Source organism: Zootoca vivipara, chromosome 6 (assembly GCF_963506605.1).
Source record: "Zootoca vivipara chromosome 6, rZooViv1.1, whole genome shotgun sequence".
Taxonomy (NCBI): domain Eukaryota; kingdom Metazoa; phylum Chordata; class Lepidosauria; order Squamata; family Lacertidae; genus Zootoca; species Zootoca vivipara.
Genome location: NC_083281.1, coordinates 17,925,367 through 17,952,745, shown reverse-complemented (window position 1 = coordinate 17,952,745; position 27,379 = coordinate 17,925,367). Strand labels below are relative to the sequence as shown.

The window sequence follows — 27,379 nt, the reverse complement described above, 5'->3', positions numbered from 1 at the left end:
TTTCATAAAACGAATTCGTCTAGCGAGGCAACCTTTCGTTAAGCGGAAATTTCGTTAAGCAGGGCATTCGTTAAGCGAGGCACCACTGTAGTGTGAATTCAACCTCAATTCCAGATCCTGAGAAGCAGCAGAGTCCTATATTATTAATTTACTGTTTATTTATTACATTTATATACTGTGGTACCTCGGGTTAAGAACTTAATTCGTTCCGGAGGTCCGTTCTTAACCTGAGGTACCACTTTAGCTCATGGGGCCTCCCGCTGCCGCCGCACGGTTTCTGTTCTCATCCTGAAGCAAAGTTCTTAACCCGAGGTACTATTTCTGGGTTAGCAGAGCCTGTAACCTGAAGCGTCTGTAACCCGAGCTACCACTGTACCACCTTTATCTTCCAAGGATCTCAGACCCTCATTTCACAACAACCCTGTGAGGTAGGTTAGCCTAAGAGATGGCGACTGACTCCAAGGTCACCCAGTGAGCTTCACGGCTGAGTGGGGATTCGAACCCTGGTCTCCCAGGTCCTAGTCCAGCACTCTAACCATTGCACCACACTATGGCACTCATAGGCTGCTTTGGGGCTTCCCAGGGGCATATATTTTGGCTACTCTAAGATGCTGGACTCGGTAGGCCTTTGGGCTGGACTAGCAGGGTTCTTCTTGGAAGTCAGGAAACGCTCCCCCCGCTTCCACAAGAGGACGCAGCTAATCCCCCACTCTCTACCGAAGCAGAAGCTCCCTGCACATGCTCAGTCAGATTAGAGCGAGACCCGGAAACTAAGGCGCTCTTTCCCGCATGAGGAGAGAGGCTACATTTATTAGGACTTGGCAGGCTCCAAGCCAGTCCCGGAAACAAAAACCAGTTGCCCTGGGGCTTCGCTTCAGCACAAGTTAAGCCCTGCACTTCTGATTCAGGCTACCAGAGAAAGCAGAGCGTTGTTCCATCATCACTGTATGTGGGCGTTTGCCTAGAATTTGTTACACCTGTTGGATTTCGGCCTGCCACGTACCGCTGTCACACAGGATCACAGGCCTGCCCGCCCCCCATCCATCTAGCTCGGAATAAGTCTATGCCAACCAGCAGCAGCTCTTTCAGATGGCGAATATTTCCGAGCTCTGGGTCCGAGCAATTTCCCCCTCGAAAATCTGCTCTTTATTGCAGAGTTTGCTCCAACTCAACAGTAAAGAGCAGCCTTACAGTTTCTTCTGTTTCGTGTTTGGAATGTCTTCTTCGTTTTGGTATTACACTGTTTTGGTATGTAAATATATGAAATCAGCATAAAATAAATGCGCGTTATGTTCAATGTAAAGTAGCAACTGTACTCCCACCTACAAGCTACAGGATTTCAATCTTCTTAAGGATTAAAACCACCACTAAAAATAATAAATATTTCACTTAAAAGAAAGGAAGGGAACTGAGATAATCATCTTCCCATGTTGCCTTCTCCACAACCTTGCGAGGTAGGCCAAGTCGTTTCTCCAATCCACAGTTTACTACCCGCCATTCTAGCTGGCTGTGGGCTTTGGAACACCAAGCTGAAGGAAGTTTGCCTTAATTCCTTCTCTTTCGACAATCCCCAACCCAGCGCTCTCCAGGTGGTTTAGACTACAACTCCCATCATCCCCATTGCCAGGCCTAGCAAGCCATTTAAATAGACCTCGATACAGCTTTGTTCCAGGGCATTGTGGGAGATCAAAACGTGTCTGTATCCCACGCTGCTCCATGCAGCGAGGCGGGAAACTGTTTTCCAAAGGGCTCCTGGGCAAATATTAGCAAGGGCCCTGGCATTTGCTAAGGAATGGCAGGTGTTGACGCAAGCCCTGCCCCAGGGCCAAGATGCAACGCTTTCATTCCTTGTTCGGAGATATAATTTCAAGAAAGCATTAAAAGGTTGCCGAGAATACAGCTTCCCCTCAAAAGAATCCTGGGAATTGTAGTTTGTTAAGGGCGCTGTGAGGGGTAAACTACAGCTCCCAGGGTTCTTTGCAGGAAGCTGTGTGCTTTAAATGTACCCTGTTTCTCATATTTTAAGACATACCCATAAAATATGCCATAGCAGGATTTTTAAGCATTCAAGGAATATAAGCCATACCCCGAAAATAAGACATAGTGATAGGTGCAGCAGCAATGCCGGCCACGGCAGGAGGAGGAGGGAAAAAATAAGACATCCCTTGAAAATAAGCCATAGTGTGTTTTTTTGAGGAAAAAATAAATATAAGACGTGTCTTATAATATGAGAAACAGGTATGGATATGGCCAAAGGAAGACTCAGAGGCCAATTCAATTTGCTTCTTGGATCTTTCCAGAAAAGTCCCTCACACCACCAGAACCAGAACCAAAAGTTTGTGTATTTATATAAAAATATATTTTGCAGCTTTTTCTGGACTTCTCTTTGTTAACCATGAGATTTTGGTAGTTTTTGGTGTGTGCTTCTTTTACCAAACAAAAAAGCCAAAAAACTATTCCCCCCTCCCCACACAGAATACACCCGCTGCACAATTTAATCATGAGAATCTGTGATTTACACTGCTGATAATACTGTGGCGGGTTGTTTGCATGTTACTATGTTGTGTATTTATTTTTGAGTTTTTATATTGTAAACCAGCCTGTGATCCTCAGATGAAGGGCGGTATATTTTAATAACAATGACAACATTTAAGGTGCACCATAAACTAGGGCAAAAGGCAAACAGGGGTTGCAGAAGACTCAGAATATATCTATTTTTAAATGCCCCGCCCCACCCACTGTTAACACATAAGACCCTCACCGCACTCACCTGGCGAGGACTGGTCTTCCAAGGCCGGACATGAATGCTGATACTTGTGAGGTACTGAACGATGGCATGGGATGGCACACCTTTCGCTGGGCTGGGCATGGTTTGTGCACAGATCACGAAATTTCACATGTTCAGGCCTAAAGAGTCTGCAAGGCCTCTGGGGCAGGGAGGTTTGGGGGCAAAGGTGCGTGAAGAGAAGCAGTTTTCTGGGCAAAGGAAAAAGGGGCGGAAGAACCCACCCCAAATTAAGCCAGGTCTAATTTGCAAGAGCCACACCCAACGGCCGGACTCCTTAGCAAAATGCTTCAACTTTACTAACAAATATTATTTCCTGCTGTTTTCCTGGTTAACTGACCAACCAAGTTGCGTCTGGGAATCCCAACAGGGTAAGAGCTTGGGCTTTTGGAAAGCCAAAATTGAACGTCCTTTGCTTTCAAGTTTCCCCTCCGCATATTGAGCTCATTCTTCTGCTTGTAAATCTGTCAGCGGAGACCTCCAGATATCTAACCTTTACTCCGGAACACTTTTTAAAACAAACAACCCCTTTTCTCTCTCCAGGCCCAGTTTAAAATCTCCATCAACGCGTTGCCTAAACTCACGTCGCAAGATCTGATCTACGGCGCTCTCCGAGCGACAACCAATCTCTCCATTATCAAATGGAAATTTTTGCTTCTGAATAACCTTCTTTCCCCGCCTCTTGGGGTGGGGGGTGGGGGAACAACAACCTCTCTTTGGTGAAAGAGAGAAAGTTAAGAAAGGGCTTGGGAACCAAATTGTCCCATTTATTAATTCCCTCTGGGAGGCCAGGCAATATTTAAAGGGACACAGACCTCTCCCAAAGTCAGAGCTGAATCTTTAAGGGGAAAGGTGGGTCAGTGAAAGGGAATTTCTGCAATTACGTCTCCAGATGTTGATGGACTACAACTCCCATCATCCCTGATCATTGCTCAGGTTGACTGGCGCTGATGGGAACTGGAGGTCTAGCACAACTGAAAAGAGAGAGGATTTCCCCCACCCAAAATCCTGGACAGGGGTGTTACAGTGATGGAAATGGGGTACAGGAATCAGGGGTTTGGGGGGGATGAATGGGGTAATGTGTGGTTTGTGGCGGGGGGGAAAGTTGTGTGTTGTGTTGTGTTGTGTTGTCTTTTTAGATCAGCCCTGGGACCTTTGATGCAAAGGTGTGTAATAAATGAAAGAAACAATGATTAGAAACAAGAGCAGATGAATAGATCCTGGACAGAAACCAGGGTGTTTTTCATGAGGCGGTACCCTCTTCACAGCCCCCACCACTGGAATTCCTATTTTAAATTCCATGGGGGCCCCAGCACCAGCCCGTGTCCCTTTCTCAGCAGCTTGAACCTGCAGAGATCGCCAGCTGAAACCTCTCCTGGCGAGTTGAGGAAAACATTCTCACCTGCTCAGAGCTGCAAATCAATCTGCTGCAGAAAGCCCAGGGGCCAGCTGGAAACATGGCAAGCTTGGGTGCTCAATAATTTTAATTACAATTCTTGACTGTTCTTAATAAACCGTAATGCTTCCTGGATTTGGTTACGTTTTGAGTTGGAATAACCAGATATTTTGATGGGTGAACAAACTTGCTGTGGCTCGTTTGGATTTTCCGTTGGGTGCGTAGTCTTGTATTTTTTTTTAATGGCTGAAAAATAAAAAATAAAATAAAAGGGGAAGAGGCCCATTTGCATTTCTGAGTCTCTGAATGCGCTGGCACAGTGCAAAGGGATATAGCTCAGTGCTTGGAGCAGGCATCCCCAAACTTTGGCCCTCCAGATGTTTTGGACTACAATTCCCATCTTCCCCGACCACTGGTCCTGTTAGCTAGGGATCATGGGAGTTGTAGGCCAAAACATCTGGAGGGCCGCAGTTTGGGGATGCCTGGCTTGGAGCATCTGCAGATGATCCCAGTAGCATCTCCAGGTAGTAGTAGTAGTAGTAATAATAATAATAATAATAATAATAATAATAATAATAATAAATTTAATATTTGTACCCTGCCCATCTGACTGGGCTGCGGGAGACACCTGCCTGAAACCTGGACAGCTGCTGCCAGTCAGTGTTGACATTAATGCCAGGTCCACTTCCGCATGCGGCCCCTGTAGGGATTATGTGGTCTCCGAAAGCTGATCGATCACCGAATGACTTACTGTATATCTGTGGAATACTGTTCATTTTCATTGCAATATTGCAAACAGTATGCTCCACAATTTTCAAACGACAGACTTGGACAACAGCCCGGATTGGAAGATTGGAATGAAGTCAGGAAAAGCTGCGCTGGCAAATATACAGTTGAAAAAAATACATATATACAAATAAAGCTGTACTCGATGGATGAAAGGATATATGATTTCTGACATTGAGAATCACATAGCCAGGGACGGAGAACTTTAAAGCATTAAGATGTGGAATGTGGAAAATATGAGAACAACAGAGGAAGGCAGGAACGAAGGTACAGTATTGGAGATATATTTCAAGAGGTCCACACTATGGGAAGCCTGGAAAAAATAACAATTTGGATTGTAATTTGGTTTTTTATTTTAGTTTATTGTTTTTAATTGGATTATGATTATGTTTTGATGGATATGTTAATTGGCTGTTTTTATTGGAAAATTAATAAAAATGATTTAAAAAGAAAAGAAAGAAAAGCAACTAGCCGCCTCTGTAGCAGGTACACTTCCAGAATCATTAACCAGTGTGTGTTTGTGTATGGAAGACAGAATTCTTGGCAACTATTCCTGGTGTAATAATGGGGAGGTGGGGAGGAACACTTTGCATTCCCCCAGTCTCCCCTTCCCACCTCTGCATAGCACTGGGAGTTGCCAATCCCCCCCCCCGCTTTCCTGATTTCATTTACTGCATGGCAGGCAGAAATTCAACAGGTGGAGCATTCCTCAGCATGAAAGTGCAACCACGGGGCAACTTCTTCTTTTGCCTGCCAAACTCAGCCCTGTGGAATCCCTGCCTGCTGCGCAGCTGTCAAATGTGCTTTTTTAATTATTAAAAAAAGGGAAGATTTTGAGTGGCAGTGCAAACGTTGACCCCATTCAGTCCTGTTGCTCGCATGCATGCTCAGGCAGACACACACACACACACACACACACACACACACACACACACAGCCACGCACAATCGCATGTGTAACTCAGTTCCTTTTAACCGCACATCAGCATAAAATCAACCAGTTCAGTTTGACTCAGCAGTGCTGCAGTCTGGAAGAGACATTTTGCCGTATTGCTTGCCTTTGCCCCAATTGGGGCTGAGCCCAGAAGCACCTGGCTGAGAGGTTTCAGCTAGGAAAGCAAGAAGGACCCCTCCCCAGGCCCTCAGGGCTCCCCCCGGCCCCACAGAGAACCGAAAGGGCGACTTTGTTAGAAGAAGATGATCCGACGAGAGAGCAAGGGGTAAGCCAAACTTTACTGAGCTGCCGCTCCTTCTTCATCTTACTCATTGGGATTTTCCTGTTTCGTGTCATGGCGACCTGGGGAAATTTCAGCCGGTTTTATATTTCCTGGGGGGCGTCTTTCGTTCTAATTTTGATCGCCATTGCTGGAAATTCCACACAAGCGCCTGGCTGTCAGGAGAAATGCTGCCGTTCCCAAGGTATTGTCAAGTTGCCAACTTTTTGTAGGGGCTGCTGCTGTGCTGTGCCTGTTGAACTTCTGCCTGCCTTGCAACTGCTAAAGAGGCAGGAGGTGAGTTGTCCCTGTGCATGTGGTGCTGGTTTTGTGGGGGCTTTTCATTAATCCTTGATTGATTGATTGGCATCTGTCTGTCTCGGGAGACAACTAAAGAGCGTGCCTTGCTGAAGTCAAACTGTTGGAGAGTTACGGTGCCTGCTGTGGCTGTAAGACGTCGATGCAAGAGAGACATGTTTTGTTGCAGCCGGGGCAGATGAAGGCGTCCAGTTATGCTGCTGCAAATGCACCATGGCTTTTTTTCTCTCTGCCCTCCTCCCAATGGTCATTCGTCCTCTAGTTACTGCTATGGATGCATGACCTGACTATCTATAGGCACTGTGGTCGTCTGCAAGGGATTCCCATCTGGTGTGTTGATGTTGCCAGCCTTCATATCACGTTTGCAGACATCTTTGTAGCATGGAGTTGGTCTGCCCATGAACCTGGTGCTGGAAGCCAGCTCCCCGCAGACCACGTCCTTGGGGACCCTGCCATCTTCCATTCCGGGAAGGGGCAGTATTCCATTGCATAGCGAAATAAAAAATTGGATGGGGACACATGTAGCTGTCCAGTTTTAAAATCCAGAGAGGAGGATTTGCATCCAGAGGCAGTGCATGTTAGACGTGTCCCACCTGGTTTCAGGTGAGATTCAGGTATGAATAACTGTGTGGGGGATAGATTGCAGGCTTCATGTCCATCTTCCTCGATAGGTACCAGATTGAGCATCCTTGTGGACAGTTAACCCAATTAATTAGGGCCAGATAGGAGACAGAGAATAGTTTTTTTTTTACAAAGCTCTTCTTCTTCTTCGGTGAACACTCGTAGCCGAGTAAGATTGTCTTCCATGAACAGGGTTTTAAAAGTGAGTCCGTAAGTGACTGTGGAGCCCAATTCTGGATCCACACATCCTTCCAGCGGGGGCAGAGGTTTCTGGGCGGGAATTGATCACAGTGAGGGTTTGCCAAGCGTGCCTTCCTCTTAGCTCGCTTCTCCCTTTCATCCTGAGTTCGAGCGTCTTCAAAGTCCATGACTCCTTTGGTAAAGGCTGTTCTCCAACTGGAGAGCTCGCAGGCCAGTGTTTTTAAAGATTTGCCTTGAGAGAGTCTTTAAACCTCTTTTGTTGACCATCGGCATTTCCATTTCCATTTTTCACTTCAGAATAAAACTTAATAGATAATAATAATAATAATAATAATAATAATAATAATATTAGTAGTAGTAGTAGTAGTAGTAGTAATTTATTTATACCCCGCCCATCTGGCTGAGTTTTCCAAGCCACTCTGGGCGGCTCCCAATCGAGTGTTAAAAACAATACAAAGATACTGCAAAGTTACAAAGTACACAAGGGTACCAGCCCACCTGCTTGGACCCCAATGTTTCTTGGGTGCCAATGGTATTGTGCGCAATCTGTTATGAGCATTGCAGAAACTCTAAACCAGGCATCCCCAAACTTTGGCCCTCCAGATGCTCTGGACTACAATTCCCATCATCCCTGACCACTGGTCCTGTTAGCTAGGGATCATGGGAATTGTAGGCGAAAACATCTGGAGGGCCGCAGTTTGGGGGTGCCTGCTCTAAATGGTTGTAGAAACTGACGGTCCCTGATCCATTGTGATCGTTCGAGGGATCCACAGCTGTACTCCTCTGACTATATTCAACAGCAATTTGTGCGTAAAAGTCTTGCACTGCCTGCCCTGTAGTCGCTGCCATTTGACTTGAGAGAAAACCAGGACATGCATTTTAATATTTGTTTTCACCCGGTTCATATTTATTCTGCTCCTGATGTTTAAACGTCTGCCTGACTTGCAGAAGCTGTGAGGTCTTGCATAGCTCTGCTTTCGCAGCTCAGGTTTAGCAGTGTCTCAACTTGCTGCCGGCGAGTGGGGAAGTTTAGCTTTCGTAAAAGACCCATGCTATGTGAATCTAGCAATCCGGAAGCGGGTGGGTTGCATGGTGTCATTCCAGTTCCATGCGCCGAGTAGGTGTGTGGGTGCTTTGATCCAGCAAGCTCAGCTGTTGGAAAAGGAAAGGCTGTGGTCACACAAAGGTGGCGTTTGGAGAGATTGCATAGCAGGGGAGAGAGAGAGAGAGAGAGAGAGAGAGAGAGAGAGAGATCTTTCCCCACTCGAGAGATATTGCAGACAAAGTTGGAGAGGAGCGCTGAGCGGTCTTGAGGGTGGGGGACCCACACGCTCTGTGCGTACAAGGAAGTTGGGCAAGAGGAGGAAGTTTCTTGGTATAGATTTGGGTTTCCAAGTACAGTCGCTGGGTGGCTGGTTGACTTTCAAATGCAAGAGACTGGGGTGGGGAAAGCATGCTCTTAGGTGGGAAATGCGGAAGTCCAAGCGTTTGCTCACTGGGGAAGTGAGGATTGCAAGAATGTCGAGGTGGGGAGGAGGATAAATTCTTAGCAAGCCGTTGATTGGACCACTGTGGCAGGAGGGTGGCAGAGAGAGTGAAAACTTTTAAGGTTGAACCCCCATTCTGGGAATACCTTTCCCCCCCCCCTTTTGTAATATACTGCATTAGTTTGAGTATTGTTGCATGCACCAGCGAGAGACTACAGGGGTGCCAGCACTTACTTGGGCTTTGGTTTAATAGCATAAGAAGACCCCTGCTGGATCAGGCCAATGGCCCATCTAGCCCAGCATCCTGTTCTCGCAGTGGCTGACCAGATGCCTGTGTGAAACCAGCAAACAGGATTAGAGCACAAGAGCAATTCTCTCCTCCTGTGGTTTCCGACAATTCGGAAGCCTTGCTGCCTCCGACCGTGGAGGCAGAGCATAGCCCATATGGCTAGAGTTAGCCATCGATAAGTTTCTCCCCAATGAATTTGTCTAATTCTCTTTCAAAGCCATCAAGGTCGGTGGCCTTCCTTGGAAAGACACTGTGATATGACTGTGTCATAGCGAGGGAACCGCCAGAAGTCCCTCGGTGCTGGACCTCAGTGTCCGGGCATAACAATGTGGGTGGAGATGCTCCTTCAGGTATACTGGGCCGAGACCGTTTAGGGCTTTAAAGGTCAGCACCAACACTTTGAATTGTGCTTGGAAACATACTGGGAGCCAATGCAGGTCTCTCAGCTCCGGTGTTATGTGGTCTCGGCGGCCGCTCCCAGTCACTAGTCTAGCTGCCGCATTCTGGATTAGTGGTAGTTTCCGGGTCACCTTCAAAGGTAGCCGCATTGCATAGAGCGCATTGCAGTAGTCCAAGCGAGAAATAACTAGAGCATGCACCACTCTGGCGAGACAGTCTGCGGGCAGGTAGGGTCTCAGCTTGCGTACCAGATGGAGCTGATAAACAGCTGCCCTGGACACAGAATTGACCTGCGCCTCCATGGACAGCTGTGACTCCCAGGCTGCGCACCTGGTCCTTCAGGGGCACAGTTACCCCATTCAGGACCAGGGAGCCCTCCACACCTGAGGATGGAAAGCCTCACAGTGTTAACACTCAAACAGATATTACTTAGCCCCATGAGGTTTCCAAGGAAGCTGCAAGCCACAGCTTTGGGTCCTGCACAGAACAAGACATGTGTCTGTGTCTCCAGCTTCCAGCATCAGCCAAAATCTCTCACGCCCAGAGCGCACAGCCCTGTCACCTATTGTTCTCCATCCGAGGATTTCATGGCATCCATCCAGGTGAGGAGGCAAAAGAACCCACCTCTTTGGATGTGAAGATGGTAGTTCCTTGCTGGCCAGTTTATCTGCAGCTGTTGAAGTTGGAATAAGAGGACTTCACACGCATGTTGACAAAGGGCATGGCTGGCTGAGGTTACCCATGCTGCAATGTTTTGCAGCAGGAACCCGCTTCTTTAGAATTCAAAAGCAATTGCCAAGTGTTGATTTTGAGAGGAGCTGAGTGAGCTGCAAAACCAGACCCCTAAAAAAAAGTATACAGGTCACTTACTTTGGCGAACCAAGTTTGTTGCCTTTTACCCAATGCAACACAAGCCTTTGCTGGTAGAACAACAACACACACAGATTTCTGCTGTAGACAGCCCCTTCTGTGATGTATGTATGATGTATTGGGGGTGGTCTGACTCTTGAGCTACAGGGGAGGCAATTTCAAATGTCTATATAAGAGTTTGCACAGCAATGTTCTGGGTCCCCTCCTCCCTCCTGCATGTGGGGGGAGCACCTTGTTGCAAAAGCTTTAATAAAGATTAATAAAGATCAGGCTTTGCTTCTCAATATTCTCTGGTTGGCCTCTGTTATTTTCTCCTCCTGATAGAGAACCTACATAAGGACTCTATACAGGCTCTTTGGTAACCCATAAGGGAAAAGGATAAGTTTTTTCTTATAACAATACTGACCTTTTCCCAGCAAGAGTTCTTCTGTCTGCCAATTTTGCAGCCAGATGGTGCCACACCTAGGGAAGAGTTGCCTCCGGCCAATTTAAAAACCAGTCTAACTAGGTTTTGACACCCTGCAAAAGTTTGGTGTTGTTGTTGTTTTCAAAGTTCACGCAGTGCAAAGCCATCATGGGCCCTTCACATACAGTTCACAAATACAGGATGGGAGACACCTGGCTTGAGAGCAGTACATGTGAAAAGAATCTAGGAGTCCTGGTAGACCACAAACTTGACATGAGTCAACAGTGTGATGCAGCAGCTAAAAAAGCCAATGCAATTCTGGGCTGCATCAATAGGAGTATAGCGTCTAGATCGAGGGAAGTACCGGTAATAGTACCACTGTATTCTGCTCTGGTCAGACCTCACCTGGAGTACTGTGTCCAGTTATGGGCACCACAGTTCAAGAAGGATACTGACAAGCTTGAATGTGTCCAGAGGAGGGCAACCAAAATGGTCAAAGGCCTGGAAACAATGCCTTATGAGGAACGGCTTAGGGAGCTGGGTATGTTTAGCCTGGAGAAGAGAAGGTTAAGGGGTGATATGATAGCCATGTTCAAATATATAAAATGATGTCCTATAGAGGAGGGTGAAAGGTTGTTTTCTGCTGCTCCAGAGAAGCGGAAACGGAGCAATGGATTCAAACTACAAGAAAGAAGATTCCACCTAAACATTAGGAAGAACTTCCTGACAGTAAGAGCTGTTCAACAGTGGAACTTGCTGCCAACGAGTGTGGTGGAGTCTCCTTCTTTGGAGGTCTTTAAGCAGAGGCTTGACAGCCATATGTCAAGAATGCTTTGATGGTGTTTCCTGCTTGGCAGGGGGTTGGACTGGATGGCCCTTGTGGTCTCTTCTAACTCTGATTCTGTGATTCTGTGTGTGTCCTCTTACACCTCAAAGCACCTGTTGTTGTCTCTCTTGGAGGCGGTTGACGTCCCTGAAGCTCGCGTCTTTGGTCAATTTGGGAATTGTATTCTTTTGCAGGAAATCCCGAGCCGAAGCCCCCAACATCACCGAAGGCGGCACTCTCCCAGGTGCCAGCAGGATTTCCCGACGGAAGAGTCGGCGGCGGATGACCTGTCCTAACCCTCGGGAGATCAATCAGGCCTTGGCCTCCATCACCTTGGGAGATCTGAACCGATCCTGCACCCTGGATGAGCTGATTGAGAAATGCCTTCGCTCCTTTGGTAAACCGGAGAGAGGCAAAGACAGGGGCGGTTGAGAGATTGGGGCTCTTCTCCTGGACCAGGCATTTGGGGCTGCTGTGACTTTTTCTGGAGTCCCCCGATGTGAAGGAACCTGGTAGTGTTCCACCTACCAAGAGCGAAAAGGTTTTGAGCTTAATTCCCAGTGACCACCCAAAAAAATATCTGGGCAGCCTCTCTTTTTTTTCTGCCTCTAAGCCGGTTTCCTTGGTTCTTTTAACCAGAATATTCCCTCTGTCAGAGTCGAGTAAATTTCAAAAACGTTGCTGTTAAGCAAGCAAACAAACAAGAGGGTACTGTACTTTAATGTTGCTTAATTGACCGTACAGTGGTTACTGCATAGCTGTCAACCCTCCCTTTTTTTTGCTGGAAATTCCCTTATTCCAGCGCCGTTTCCCGCACCTATCCTGGATTGTTAGATATACCGAAGACTGTCCCCGGGACAGGTGAGGCTGCTGCTGATCCCTTATTTTCAAATCCGAAAGTGGACAGCTATGGGTTACTGTATCTTGGGGTGATATCAACCATCCTTCAGATTGATAAACCAGATTAACAAACCCCAGCCTCACCATTCTCTCTCCTCCTCTAGATTTGGATGGAAACCTCTGCACCAGCGACTTCATGGTAAACATGACACTGACGGCTCACAGCTGGGTGGTATCGTCCGCAGAGCTGGCCCGCCTCCTCCTCGCTTCATATCCTTTCGGAGGTAGCGCTGAGCTGCTTCGGCCGCAACGCAGAAAATGTGCCCTTGGCCGCACTTGCAGGCCCTCCTCATGCTCAAAGAAAAGGGAGCATCTCTTGCAAAGAGAAGGTTTCAGGAGTGGGGTACTCTGCACTGTTCTCTGTATCCCCCTCCCCCCGCTAGCCACTGCCAGAGTCAACAACCTCTGGCAAGGTCAGAGGCACTGCATTTACTTCCTAACCCATGAGCAGGGCCATCTTAAGCATATCTGGCGCCGTGGTGCGAAGATCCCTCCGGCGCCCCCCCCGCCCCGTTTCCCAGCGCGGCTGTCTGGTGGGCACAGCAGCGCGGTGCCCCCCTGGAGGCCCTGCGCCTTAGCGCCCTGCGCCATCCAGCCTTGCCGTAGGGCCGGCCCTGCCCATGAGAGTTCCCTACAAAACCCTCTGATTCACATTGAAGAGATAGCGGCTCCCAACAAAATATTAATATTACTGCTGCTGCTACTACTACTACTAATAATAATAATAATAAAGGGCTGCCTTCAGATGTCTTCTAAAGGTCAGATAGTTGTTTATTTCTTTGACATTAGACGGGAGGGCGTTCAACAGGACAGACGCCGCTTTCGAGAAGGTCCTCTGCCTGGTTCCCCGTAACCTCACTTCTTGCAGTGAGGGAAGCGCCAGAAGGCCCTTGGCGCTGGACCTCAGTGTCCGGGCTGAACGATTGAGTAGAGAGGCTTCTTCAGATATACTGGACCTTTGAGGCCGTTTAGGGCTTTAAAGGTCAGCACCAACACTTTGAATTGTGCTTGGAAACGTACAGGGAGCCAATGTAGGTCTTTCAGGACCGGTGTTATATGGTCTCGGCGGCCGCTCCCAGTCACCAGTCTAGCTGCTGCATTCTGGATTAGCTTACTAGCCCTACTGTGCTTCAGTCCAGAACTGGGGGTTAATGCTGTTCTAAAAAGCCTGGTCCCCACCCCCAACCCCCCCAGGTTTTTATTTCCATTCAGGCGGTGAATGTTAAGAGTTCCTTAGGCTAAGTGCACATTAAAGCACATTTAAAGCACATCCCCAACAGAATCATGGGAACTGTCCTTTGTTAAAGGGTGCTGGGAAGTATAGCTCTGTGAGGGGCAAGCTACAATTCCCAGGATTCTTGAGGAAGAGGGAAATGTGCTTTAAATGTACGGTGTGTGCGCTTCATAAATCTAGGTACCCATGAACGGCTCAAAACGCAGTGGAGTCATTCCCCCCCTGCTGAATTTCAAGTCACTTTCAATGTTCCTGTTCCCACCAGAGAGAGGGGCTTGGGGCCTCTTCAATAGCTCATGCATTTCCCCACATCAAACTCCAGTTCCCCCCAAGCCAACATCTGGGCATGTGCCACGGCTGCCCAACATGTACACACTTCAGTTTAATGACAGCTTCTGTTTTCTAATCAGATGGAAGCTGGTGTAAGGGGAAATAACCCAAATAGGAGTATTTCTCCAGAAGCTAAAGGATACCTATGGCTTGGTATGACTTATGTCATGTGTATACTGCTTCATGCATCAGCGGCGGGAGCACACTGGAGCCAGAGTAATTTATCCATAGCCTTTGTCCGGGCATGGCCAAACTTAGCGCTCCAGATGTTTTGGGACTTCAGCTCCCATCATCCCTAGCTAACAGGACCAGTGGTCAAGGATGATGGGAATTGTAGTCCCAAAACACCTGGAGGGCTGAGTTTGGCCATGTCTGCCTTAGTCTATTGCAGAACCCCAAGAAGTTCTGGGACTGCAGGAGAGAATTCTTACTCTTTGCTCTCCACCCCTGCCAGCTTAAGAGGTGTCTCCCTTGAGGGTTCCCCAAAACTGGACTGGCTTCGGTTGGCAACTCTGGAAGAAGGTAGAAGATTCTATCTTGGGCTAGAGCAGGGTTTATCAAACTTTGTGTCTCGCCAGCTTTTGTTGGACTACAACTCCCATCATCCCCTAGCTAGCAGGACTAATGGTCAGGGGTGATGGGAATTGTAGTCCGAAAACAGCTGGAAATCCTGGGCTTAGAGGCAGGGCCCCAATAACACCTGGCACCATTGCCCCCCAATTTGAGAGGGGTGAAACCTTAACTCAGTTTGCTACATACCAAGAAGCATCTCAGAAGAAACAGCAAGAACGCCAGCTGAGGATCTGCCACTTCATCCGGTATAAATTTCCACCCCGTTCCTCCCCTTCGCCCCCAGATCCTGCCTGGGTACCCGTCTCCCCGAGTCTCTTGCAGCTCCAGACTGAACCTCTCCCATCTGGCTTCAGGTACTGGCTCGTCAACTACCCCGAGGCCTTTCACCTGGACCCACACCTGGAGGAGGCTGTCGCGGAGATCTTGGAGGTGGTGAGGAAAGAGGGCCAGGGGGAACACAGTCACCTGCTGAACACCTCTGGCACGTGAGTTCAAGTCATTCTCAAAGTCATGAAAGTGCATCTCCCATCCCGCTCCGCCACCTGTTTTTTTTTTTTTAAGACTCTCCTTCCATCCCAGAACGGCAAATGGACCCCAGGAGTCCATTTTCCCGCCACCTGTTTTTTTAAAAAAGACTCTCCTTCCATCCCAGAACAGCAAATGGTCCAGGAGTCCATTTTCCCAGTCTCCTGCTCCCTCCTGTCCTCCACATCTCCATTGTGAGTCATTTACCACGTTCCTCAGACCAACCTGTGTTTCCAGTCAAGGGTTCCACTAAGCATGGATGCAGGTGGCGCTGTGGTCCAAACCACCGAGCCTCTTGGGCTTGCCAGTCGCAAGGTCGGCGGTTTGAATCCGCGCAACGGGGTGAGCTCCCGTTGCTCTGTCCCCGCTCCTGCCAACCTGGCAGTTTGAAAGCACACCAGGGCAAGTAGATAAATAGGCACCACTGCAGCGGGAAGGTAAATGGCGTTTCAGTGCACTCTGGCTTCCGTCACGGTGTTCCGTTGTGCCGGAAGCAGCTTAGTCATGCTGGCCACATGACCCAGAAAAGCTGCCTGTCGACAAACACTAGCTCCCTTGGCCTGAAAGCGGAGATAAGCTAGATTTAACTCTACAGGGGTCCTTTACCTTTACCTTTACCTTTACCTTTACTACCTCTAAGCATGCAAAGTGTTCAGCATCTAACTTGGCGTTCTGGTCTTGCTTCCTTCTCCAGGATGACCCGGACGTGGACTCGATCCTTCAGCTGCCAAAGCAGCCCTGGCTGTGGCAAGAAGAGGAAAGTGTCCCTGCTTTTTGATCACCTCGATGCAGGAGAGTTGGCCAACCACCTCAGTTACCTGGAGTTCAAGGCATTCTGCCGCCTCTCGGTAGGGATCAGCCGACACTCAGGTTCTGCAACGGTGGAAGATTAGAAATTGTTGCAGAGATGGGTCATGTCAGGAGCTGGACTAAGGAGGAATGGTGCCCCCCCTTCTCCTGAACCTTCCCAAGAACAGAGGGGACAGTATAGAATTGGAACAGTGGTTTGCAGAAAGTCATAGTTCAGAGGCTGCAGAGGGGAGAAGCTGGGAAATATTGGGAGAGGAACAGCAGAAAGAAGAAACACCAGGGGAGAGACAGCTGACAGATTCAGGTCTTTGGAAAGCATTCCTGACACACACACCCTCCCAGGACCAGGTGGGCATTGAGAGTAGGAGAACAGAAAGTTCAGAGGCAGAAAGCTCAGATTAGCTGGTGCAAGGGTGACATACAATAGGAGAGATGGAGGGCGGTTGGACTTTATTCGGAGCAACGGCATTATTTTAAGGAGGCTGCCTTCCTTCGTCTCTCTCTGTGATCTATGGAATAAATTACTTGGTAAGAACTCCTCTTGTTTATCTGCTTAGTGGCTGCCACCGGGGGAGGGATCAGATTCCCTGAAGCCTGACAGGCAGCTGCATAGAGCTTTCAAAAGAGCCTTAGCCTTCCCCAAGCAGCTGCCCTCCAGATATTGTGGACTATGACTCCCGTCACCCCCAACCTTGGGACCAGTAGGGTAGTAGCAGGTGCAGAAGCGCAGGGTCCCCCTTCAAAATAGTCACACAGCCACACCTCTTCCTAAGATGAAACACTGATTTCACTTCTCGCAGCGAGGGAACCGCCAGAAGGCACTCAGGGCAATTAGGGGTGCAATAATAATAATAATAATAATAATAATAATAATAATAATAATTTTATTTATACCCCGCCCTTCCCAGTCAAGACTGGGCTCAGGGCGGCTAACAACAAAAATATCAAAACAAGCATAAAAGAAACAATTCAATTAAAATACAGATTAAACACAATGTTAAAATTCAATTTTAAAATGGGAATCTACAAGTGGAACCTCATTTAAATATCTGTAGGATAAAACCTTAGGGGAGGGCAGGGCAGTCTTGAGCAGGTCGAGCGCCCTGGCGTGGAGATCGCTCCGGCGCCCCCGCCCTCGCAGCGCGCAACATGGCTTCCCCTGGCGCCCCGCACCACCGGGACTATACCTAGAGCTGGCCCTGGGGGAGGGTAACACCGGGGTCAGACTGAGTCAGTCCAAAGGCCAAGCGGAACAGCTCTGTCTTGCAGGCCCTATGAAAAGATGACAACTCCTGCTGGGCCCTAGTCTCCTGAGAGAGAGCGTTCCACCAGGTCGGGGCTATTACTGAGAAGGCCCTGGTCCTGGTCGAGGCCAGTCTAACCATCTTGTGACTCAGGATCTCCAGTATGTTATTATTGATCAGTGCAGATCACCATGTGTTAAGTGCCCTTAAGAAACAACAGCTCCCAGAATACTTTGGCAGAAGCCATGACTCTTTAAAGTGATATCAGAGTGTTTAAAATGCAACATGTGACTGTGGCTGTATGGCTGTCTTTATATTGGCAACTGCAGGCAGCCAGGGCTGTTAAAACAGAAATTTAAAAATGCTACAGGGGATATTTCAGCAAAGTTGTCTTCCTCCACCCACCCCTTGTTTGGTCATCTTTCTGTTAGTGGGTTTTTGGGGGGTTTCTGCAACAGAGAGCCCACACCAAATTACACATCTCTGGTTGCAGCGAAGTCAAACCTCGTGAAATGGCAGCCCCTGTCACTCCCCTCCGTCCCAGGCTTGTCTGCAAAGGCATTGAACTCCTGATGGGCTGTGCTTTGCTCACATGCAGACAGGCACATACAGATCTCCAGCAAGAGATTGTGTGAGGTTCCCTATCAGATGTGCCTTACTCTAATCTTACTACCTCTTTGGGTGTTTGGGGTTGAATTCTGCCACTGGTCTGGGGGAAGATAAAACAATGGTATATTATTTGTTCCATTTCTGCCCCCATCCCTCTTCCCAAATGGAACCCAGGGTGGCAAACATATCCCTAGCATGAAAAAACACACACCACATTTTTAAAAAAAGCGTTCTAAAACATTTTCTTAAACAGTTATTTTAAGGTTGCAGTTGCAGAACCAGGTGGTCTCCTGGTGCCATTTAGAAGTTCAGTCCTACCCTGCAAAGGGAGGCAGGTCCTTTTTCCATGCCACCAGGTGACTTTCCTTGATGGCTATGGTCAACCTCAACTGTTAAGGGAGCCTCTCTCTGAATTACCAGTTGCTGGGAATCGCAAGTGGGGAGAGAGCTGTTGTGCTTAGGTCCTGCTTGTGTAAAAGATCTACAGTACATTGGCTTCCAGCATGTTTCCAAGCACAGTTTTAAAGTGTTGGACCATTAAAGCCCTAAGCGGTCTCGGCCCAGTATACCTGAAGGAGCATCTCCACCCTCATCGTTCAGCCAGGACACTAAGGTCCAGCTCCGAGCGCCTTCTGGCGGTTCCCTCCCTGCGAGAAGTGAGGTTACAGGGAACCAGGCAGAGGGCCTTCTTGCTGGTGGCACCCGCCCTGTGGAACGCTCTCCCATCAGATTTCAAGGAAATAAACAACTATCTGACTTTTAGAAGGCATAAGAAGGCAGGGAAGTTTTCAATGTTTGATGTTCAGGGCCGTCTTAGGTGTACCGGGCGCCGTGGTGCAATGATCCCTGCGGCGCCCCTCGCGCTCCGCTGTGCAGGGCCAGGCGCAGCGGACAGGGCGCGACAGGCAGGGACGCTGCCAGCTGTGCTCCGCCTCCGCCTACTCGGCTGAAGCATGATGGCAGCAGTGGCAGCAAAGCTGCCTCTGTCAAGGGAAACATGAACCTGGACCTGGGCTACCTTCCGCCCACACTCCTTCAATTCACAGCGAGCACAGACAGCGCTGCCCCACAATGCTCCTCGCTTCAGCCACCGCTGCCAGGAAAGGAGTGGAGGGGCAAGGCGGAGGCGGAGGCCCGGGGCAGCTCCGTGTGCCTCCTTGATGCGCCCCTTGCTGGGCGGGCGCCCTGGCGCAGTGCGCCAGTAAGCCCAATAGGAAGGACGGCCCTGTTGATGTTTTACTGTGGTTTTAAAACTTGTTGGAAGCCACCCAGAGTGGCTGGGGCAATCCAGTCAGATGGGCAGCATATTATTATTATTATTATTATTATTATTATTATTATTATTATTATTATTATTTCCCCAGGTGATCTCATTGATCTTGCATATCTCTAAGGAGGGAATTGTGGTCTCTAGATCTAATCAGTTCCCAGACTTGAGGGTATAGCTCTCAGGTCCCTGCAGTTAGGAAAGCTGTCTGGTCGAGGGTCTCATACAGAGCAGCACCAACACAGGTGCGTTAGGAAGAGAAGCTGAAGGAGCTAGTAAGTCCCCCTTGAAACCCCTAAGACGGTCTGCCCTGGGACAGATCACTAACAACGTGCTTCTCAGAAGACATCTCTTTCCCACACTTGATTTCGCTTACCGGGGAAAACCAAAGGAAGTACATCATGTATCATTAGCTAACAGAATTCGCTACCCACAAGATTTAGCGATGGCTTATTAGACAAATTCACAGAAGCCTCTGAAGCCTCACAGGGTTGTGTGGCCATCCCCTTTGCACTCCTTTTTGCCAAATTCCCTGATGGGCCACTGATGAAAAGGGATCCCTGCATTTAGACGAGAGATGGGGAGAATTTGCCTGAGTTCTCATTTAAAGGCAAAGAAGAAGAAGAAGAAGAAGAAGAAGAAGAAGAAGAAGAAGAAGAAGAAGAAGAAGAAGAAGAAGAAGAAGAAGAAGAAGAAGAAGAAGAAGAAGAAGAAGAAGGAGGAGGAGGAGGAGTAGTAGTAGTTTGGATTTGATATCCCGCTTTATCACTACCCGAAGGAGTCTCAAAGCAGCTAATATTCTCCTTTCCCTTCCTCCCCCACAACAAACCCTCTGTGAGGTGAGTGGGGCTGAGAGACTTCAGAGAAGTGTCACTAGCCCAAAGTCACCCAGCAGCTGCATGTGGAGGAGCGGAGACGCGAACCCGGTTCTCCAGATTACAAGCCTACTGCTCTTAACCACTACACGACACTGGCTCTCCTACACCAAACCAAACATCAGGAAGAATATTATGGCAGTAAGAGCAGTCTGAAAGCGGAACGGATTCCCTCGGGAGGTGGTGGACTCTCCTTCCTTGGAGGCTGGATGGCCACCTGCCATGGATGCTTTGGGGGGAGATTCTTGCACTGCAAGAGGTTGGACTAGATGACCCTTGGGAGTCCCTTCCAACTTCTATGATACCTAACTGGCACTTTCCTAAGCAGTATGAGAACCCAAAAGCAGTTATCCTTTGCAATTCGCGTTTCTCCGAATTTTGCAGTGCAGTTCTGCAGTCAAGTAATGTCTACAACAATGCATAGACTGGGGTTATGTTGTTGTTGTTGTTGTTGTTGTTGTTGTTGTTGTTGTTGTTTAGTCATTTAGTCGTGTCCGACTCTTCGTGACCCCATGGACCAGAGCACACCAGGCACTCCTGTCTTCCACTGCCTCCCGCAGTTTGGTCAGACTCATGTTCGTAGCTTCGAGAACACTGTCCAACCATCCCGTCCTCTGTCGCCCCCTTCTCCTTGTGCCCTCCATCTTTCCCAGCATCAGGGTCTTTTCCAGGGAGTCTTCTCTTCTCATGAGGTAGCCAAAGTATTGGATCCTCAGCTTCATGATCTGTCCTTTCAGCGAGCACTCAGGGCTGATTTCCTTCAGAATGGATAGGTTGGATCTTCTTGCAGTCCATTCAAGAAAATTGGAGATATGAAAGGAACATTTTGTGCAAAGGCTGGGGTTAAGCATCCCTAAAAACGCTCTAAAAGAATGTATTATTTTAGGAAAATCATGTTGGAATAATGCACACATTAGGCGCAATTGCATACGAACATTTACGCTAAAATGCTGGTGAGTTTTCAGCATTAAAAAAAAAAAGTCAAACTGATGTGAAAATGTAGAGAACTGAAGACTGGAAAAGGGGGAGGGGGGCGCTGAACAGATTTGGCCATTCCTAATTTAGATACAGTAGACAATTTTTCTTCTGACCTAGTAAGACTAAAAAAAACCAAAAACCCTTTCTCTCTGTTATGTTTTGGGCAGTACTTGGATTTCCAGAATTACGTGCTACGGGGGTCAGTGCGGGGCAGTCCAGCCCTGGAGCGTGCCATCGCCTTGTGCAACAGCATCTCCCAGTGGGTGCAAGTCATGGTCCTCAACCGACCCACACCCCAGCAGCGGGCGGAAGTATTCACCAAATTCATCCGTGTGACTCTGGTAAGCAAGTTCGCTGCCTGCTTTGCTGGAAGAAGGGGGATGGCAGCAGAAAGGGGAGCTGAAGGGGTGCAAAATCCTGCACAGAGCTTATGTTCCTTATGCAGTGCATTGGAGGGGACCCGCTCTACCCATATACTTGCTGGCAAGAGGAGAGAGTTCCTCTGAGCATGTTCAGAGTACAGCCTCCCTCTGCGACCATCACACCAAGTGATCCAACGTGGGGGAGTTTTAAATCCCGATAAATTAAGGTTGGAGGACGAGGAAATGTGTGTTTGTATTTTTAGAAGACGGCTCCCATGACATGCTGGTGATTCTTCCTGCCCCTCCTCTCACTCCTCTGTTTTTTCCTCCGCTACTTGCAGAAGTTAAGACAGCTGCAGAACTTCAGCACCCTCATGGCCATTGTGGGGGGGCTCTGCCACAGCGCTATTGCCCGCCTCAAAGACACCCACGCGCTCCTGCCTTCTGAGATCACTAAGGTAGGAACTTTGGGGGTGGGGAGAGAGAGAATAGTTTAGCCTTGGAAACAGGGGTGGGGAGGTATGCCAGAGAGGGAGTCAGACGCTGTTTCCTTCCAAGTGCAGAAGTGCCTGAAGCCCTCTGTTTTGGCAGCCAGAATGGCACTTTCAAAATCTACCAGAAGAGGCAGGAAGCTTTGTGTAGGAAATGGGAGCAGTTCTCTCAGCAAGGGCCGGCCCTACCATTAGGCAGAACAAAGTGTCCACCTCTGGCAGCACAAGGGAAGAAGAGGGCAGCACTGGCCCAAGGTGTTTTGCTGCCCGAGGCAAAGCAGCGAATGGTGCGTTATCCCCCCTCCCCGAGCCCAGTCATTTTGTCACATGCGGCAGGAAATTCCGAAAACACTTCTTCCCTTCTCTGACAGTGAAATAAAATAATTGCAAACTAAATGTCCACTAGATAATTGAAAAATGTTCACACCAAACATTTAAAGCACCCTGAAACCACTTTTAACAGTCATGGCTTCTCCACAAAGAGTCCTGGGAACTATTGTTTAGGGTGCTGAGAGTTGTTAAGGGCTCCCAGGACTCTTTGGGTGAAGCCATGACAGGTAAAGTGGTATCATAGCTTTTTAAAGGTATGGCGTGGTTGTGGCGTATTTACTTCCCTTTCGTGTTACCCGAAATCTTCTGCCTGGCGTGGCTGCCCAATGGTAGGGTTGGCCTCGAGAGAGCAGACAGAGGGTGTGTGCCATGAGATCTGCCCAGCACATGCTAAGATAGCTGGTTGACCTCAGGTGTGGTGGCAGGCAGTGTTGAAGTAAGATTCACCTGCTGGCCTGGTTCATTTTTGCACACCGAATGGCGAAGGCACCATTTTGCCATCCGCCTCGGGTGGAAAACCCTTTGGGGCTGACCCTGCCCTTACCCTCTGACCACAACATCCTCTTAGACATTGCGTCCTTCTTGCCCCCAGACACTGTCCGAGATGACGAGGTTGCTCTCCTCCTGTGGCAACTACAGAACGTACCGACGGGTTTATGCCGATTGCGACGGCTTCAAGATTCCCATCGTCGGCGTCCACCTCAAGGACCTGGTGACTTTGCACGAGGCCATGCCTGACCATGTGGATGGCGGGAGGCTCAATTTAAGCAAGCTGCAGAGTTTGTACGAGCCGGCAAGGGAACTCCGGGTTCTGCAACAAGCCAGCCCTCCGCTCGAAGCCAACAAAGATCTGGTGCACCTACTCACGGTAAGAAACGGTCTTGTGAGGAGGAGGAAATAGAGACTGTGGGGTTGGGCACATATGTACGTGTGTGCCAGAGGTCCAGGGGTGCTCATGCAGCCACCACTAGGATGGGACAAAATGCCCCTGCCATAGTTAATGCGGCCACCGACTTGAATGGATTGGGTTGCATCCACCCTATGGATTTAAAGCACCCTCATGCCTCTTTAACAGTCGTGGCTTCCCCCAGAGAATCCTGGGAGCTGTAGTTTAAGGGCACCGAGAGTTGTTAGGAGACGCTGCTAATTCCCCACCCCACCCCAAGCTATAATTCCCAAAGCGGTTGCACAATCAATCCCTATTTCCAGGGAACTCCATGAGGCAGGATAGACAGCTTGGCACCCTTAAACTACATCTCCCGATATTCTTTATGGGGGGGGGGTGTTTCATTAGTTCAATTGGTTAGAGCAATATTCTGATAATGTCAAGGTTGCGGGTTTGATCCCGTTGGGGTAGAATGGGCCACCAGGTTGCATCAGTTAGGACGAGAAGGCAGAACGGCATGACGGCAACCATTGCCCTAGCAACCGCAGCCAGAGGCAGGAAGCGGCGCGGTTGCCTAGCTGCCTCCCTGCCACCAGCGCTGTGCTGTGCGTGGCCCTCGGTGTACTTTCACGTGTGACTCAGTAACCACAACCTCTGGGTTGCCTGGCAGCCATGACTGTGGGGAAATTGAGCCACGCCGGTTGCAGCTGTGGGGCCTAGCAGCAGGCCTCTCTCTGCGGCCTAGTAAACAAGCTGCCCTCACGCAGCCTCCTCTGGCTCTGCACGTAATGTGTCGCCTAGCAACTGCCAACCTCTGTGCTGCTTAGCAACCTGACCAGGGAGCAGGGGGGGGGGGGGGGCTTGTCACCTTAAATTGTTTAAATTTTATATCCTGCCCTTCCTTCCAAGGGAGCCCCGGCCAGCAAGCGATGGATCAGTGAAAGCATCCGAAATGGATGCCCACCGGGAAAGACACCTATTTTAAAAGGCTTGTTGGAAGAGGGAGGGCTTCAGTGTTACTAATTGTTACTGTTGTTGTTACTGTTGCTGTTACTGTTGTTGTTCTTGTTAGTACACCGCCCTTCATCCATAGACCTCAGGGCAGGTCACAGCCTAAAATTACAATATACAAAATGACATTTCAATTGGCGCTGGAAAGACAACAGAGATGAACTAGGCAGTTCCCTGGGCCCAGAAGGGATAATAGTTTATTCGGAAACTGCCCTACAAGGAGCAGTTGTAGGGCCGCCATACGTCTGGAATTTCCCAGGCATAGCTGAGATCCATTTGTCAAAAATAGCTTCCGGGCAGATTTTTCACTTTAAAATGCCCATATCGGAAGTGTTGTTTCGCTTGCGAATTTCCTTAAAGAAGCTCAGCAACTCAGCCAAAGAAAAAGCTCAACAACTTTTGTGTCCAAATTTTCACTTTTTGAAGCATGGCAACCCTAAGCAGTTGTGCACGTGGACGTAATGGAGAGTTGTCAGAACGGTGGTGTGGCGATTCTTTGGAGAACCTCATACAGACACCGAAAAATGAGTGGAGGGTACAGGAAGCTGACTATCCACAAGAATAAGAAGAGTTTGGATTTGATATCCCGCTTTATCACTACCCTAAGGAGACTCTTGAGAGTCCCATGGACTGCAAGAAGATCAAACCTATCCATTCTGAAGGAAACCAGCCCTGAGTGCTTGCTGGAAGGACAGATCATGAAGCTGAGGCTCCAATACTTTGGCCACCTCATGAGAAGAGAAGACTCCCTGGAGAAGACCCTGATGTTGGGAAAGATTGAGGGTGCAAGGAGAAGGGGACGACAGAGGACGAGATGGTTGGACAGTGTTCTCGAAGCCACCAACAGGAGTCTGACCAAACTGCGGGAGGCAGTGGAAGACAGGAGTGCCTGGTGTGCTCTGGTCCATGGGGTCACAAAGAGTCGGACACGACTAAACGACTAAACAACAACAACAACAACAAAGGAGTCTCTAAGCGGCTAACATTCTCCTTTCCCTTCCTCTCCTGCAACAAACGCTCTGTGAGGTGGGTGGGGCTGAGAAACTTCAGAGAAGTGTGACTAGCCCAAGGTCATTCAGCAGCTGCATGTGGAGGAGCGGAGACGTGAACCCAGTTCCCCAGATTACGAGTCTACCGCACTTAACCACTACACCACACTGGCTCTCAACACAAGAAACACAGCGAGGATGAGCCCTACAGATTGAATGTGCTTCCCATTCAACACTTGACTTGGGACTCTTGATTGCAGCCGTTTCTGGAGGGCAGCAGTTCCCTGCCACTAAGGGTGCAACTTAATGGAACCATTCCCTTGTATAACTTTTCTTTCCTCTCCCAGCTCTCCCTAGACCTCTACTACACGGATGAGGAGATCTACGCTCTCTCGTACGCCCGTGAGCCAAGAGGTCCCAAATCACTGGTAAGAGGGCAGAGGACGACCAGGGAGCCAAGGGGATTTTGGCGGGCCTTGGCTCAGTCCCATCTCTCACACTTTGTTTGCCCCCCTCTCTCTTCGCAGCCGCCTACACAGTTCAAGCCCCCCGTGGTAGTGGTGTGGGCACCAGGGGTGACTCCCAAGCCTGACCGGACCACCATCAAGAGGCACGTCCAGCAAATGATTGAGGTAAAAACAACTCAATGGCAGGGCTGGCTACTGGTGTGGTGCCCATTTCTGCTTTTGGCTTTAAATGGCAGTAAATCTGCAGGAGCTGCTTCTTTCTCCAATGCCCCTGCCGAAGAAGAAGGAGGAGCGTCTCCACCCCCACCGTTCAGCCCGGACACTGAGATCCACTGCCAAGGGCCTTCTGGCAGTTCCCTCATTGCCAGAAGTGAGGTTACAGGGAACCAGGCAGAGGGCCTTCTCGGTAGCAGCACCCGCCCCATGGAATGCCCTTCCATCAGATGTCAAGGAAATAAGCAGCTATCCAATTTTAAAAGACATCTGAAGACAGCCCTGTTTAGGGAAGCTTTTAATATTTAATGCTGTATTGTTTTAATATTCAATTGGGAGCCGCCCAGAATGGCTGGGGAGACTCAGCCAGATAGGCGGGGTATAAATAATATATTATTAGTAGTAGTACCGGTATTAGTATTATTAGTATTAGTATTAGTAGTATTATTAAGATTGGAAATACTGTATGAGCTAACGGACTATGCCAAAATGATCAACTAATTGGAAACCTTAGAAATTAAGAAGGAAACAAATTTTAAAAGAAATTAGGAGTGTTTATTGCATATTTATAAAAGCAATGAACACAAGTCTATACATTGGCAGGATTTCAGGGAAAACTTGTAATTTTATGAAGAAAGTATAAAACGGGAAGTTAAAAGAGTTAAGAAGTAACATGGACATGGACATACATAAAATAAAATAAAATAAAATATTGTAAAGGAACCAAGGGTGGGAGTAGAGGGAAGTCCTCAGGATCTAAGCAATCCCTATTCAGTATATAGATTTAATATGTTAAGTTTTTTTCTGTTAAAAGACTGATTTTTCTCTGTGAAAACTAATAAAAATATTTTTTGGGGGGGGGGGGAATGGCACTAAAACTCATGCAATCAAACGGACCTGAACGCTTTCCTTTCAGCCAGTGTCCTTTCTATTTAAAACACGATCCCCCTGCCTCAAAGAATCCTGGGAACTGTAGTTCCCCCCCTAAAAAGCTATAGTTCCTATAACCCAGGCATAGGCAAACTTGGCCTCCCAGATGTTTTGGGACTACAATTCCCATCATCCCTGACCACTGGTCCTGTTAGCTAGGGATCATGGGAGTTGTAGGCCAAAAGCATCTGGAGGGCTGAGTTTGCCTATGCCTGCTATAACCTGTAACAAACTACAGTTCCCATAATTCCTTGGAGGAAGCCATGTGCTGTTAATGTGCCTCAGAAGTGCTTTAAATGTACGGTGTGGATGCGGCCACTCAACCCTTTCTGCCCATAAGCGTGGATCAAAAAGTTGCTTAGAAGGATGTCGACTGGCCATAAATAGCAATCGAAATTGCAAATAAGGCAGATGGTGTGTGCTTTTTAAAGGGGCATGTTGCGTTTTGCAGGCTGTGTTGTGTTCTGAGACGCTGCGGTTTGACCTGCACATTATATTTCTGTGGGAGTTCCAGGCTGGGTGTGAGTGTGTGTGTGACATTTGCCACAGCTATCCGCTGCCACTCTGCAGTATTGGGTAAAGTTTGTCGACTTCTTGGGTTGCTTAGTTCAATTACAGCAGGAACACTTTGGGTGACCTAATTGGAGAGAGAGGGTATTGCAGTTATCTGCGTGTATTTCATGGGTGCATTTGTCACTGAACAATTCCAGGATTGCATTGCATGTGTTTGTGCCGAGCACTGACACTCTCAACACTTT

The 27,379-nt window shown here is 48.6% G+C and overlaps 2 protein-coding genes across 5 annotated transcripts in view; one reads left to right on the top strand and one right to left on the bottom strand.

Annotated features, from left to right (window-relative positions):
• LOC118086158 (uncharacterized) overlaps positions 1-2,869 on the bottom strand; it is a 39,305-nt gene extending 36,436 nt beyond the window's left edge. The window contains exon 1 of the mRNA XM_060275256.1: positions 2,771-2,869. Coding sequence (XP_060131239.1) covers positions 2,771-2,869 — 99 coding nt within the window. The remainder of the gene's footprint in view (positions 1-2,770) is intronic.
• A 3,108-nt stretch (positions 2,870-5,977) lies between these two features.
• Positions 5,978-27,379, top strand: part of RASGRP4 (RAS guanyl releasing protein 4) — a 28,052-nt gene continuing 6,650 nt past the window's right edge. Inside the window, exons 1-11 of one of the 4 annotated variants that reach the window (XM_060275543.1) lie at positions 5,978-6,186; positions 11,792-11,994; positions 12,602-12,710; positions 14,820-14,879; positions 14,988-15,119; positions 15,854-16,007; positions 21,110-21,283; positions 21,646-21,762; positions 22,718-22,993; positions 25,359-25,439; positions 25,539-25,643. In XM_060275543.1, the coding sequence (XP_060131526.1) occupies positions 6,164-6,186; positions 11,792-11,994; positions 12,602-12,710; positions 14,820-14,879; positions 14,988-15,119; positions 15,854-16,007; positions 21,110-21,283; positions 21,646-21,762; positions 22,718-22,993; positions 25,359-25,439; positions 25,539-25,643 (1,434 nt within the window). In that variant the 5' untranslated portion in view covers positions 5,978-6,163. The other 3 variants (XM_060275542.1, XM_060275544.1, XM_060275545.1) reach the window with 3 other exon arrangements.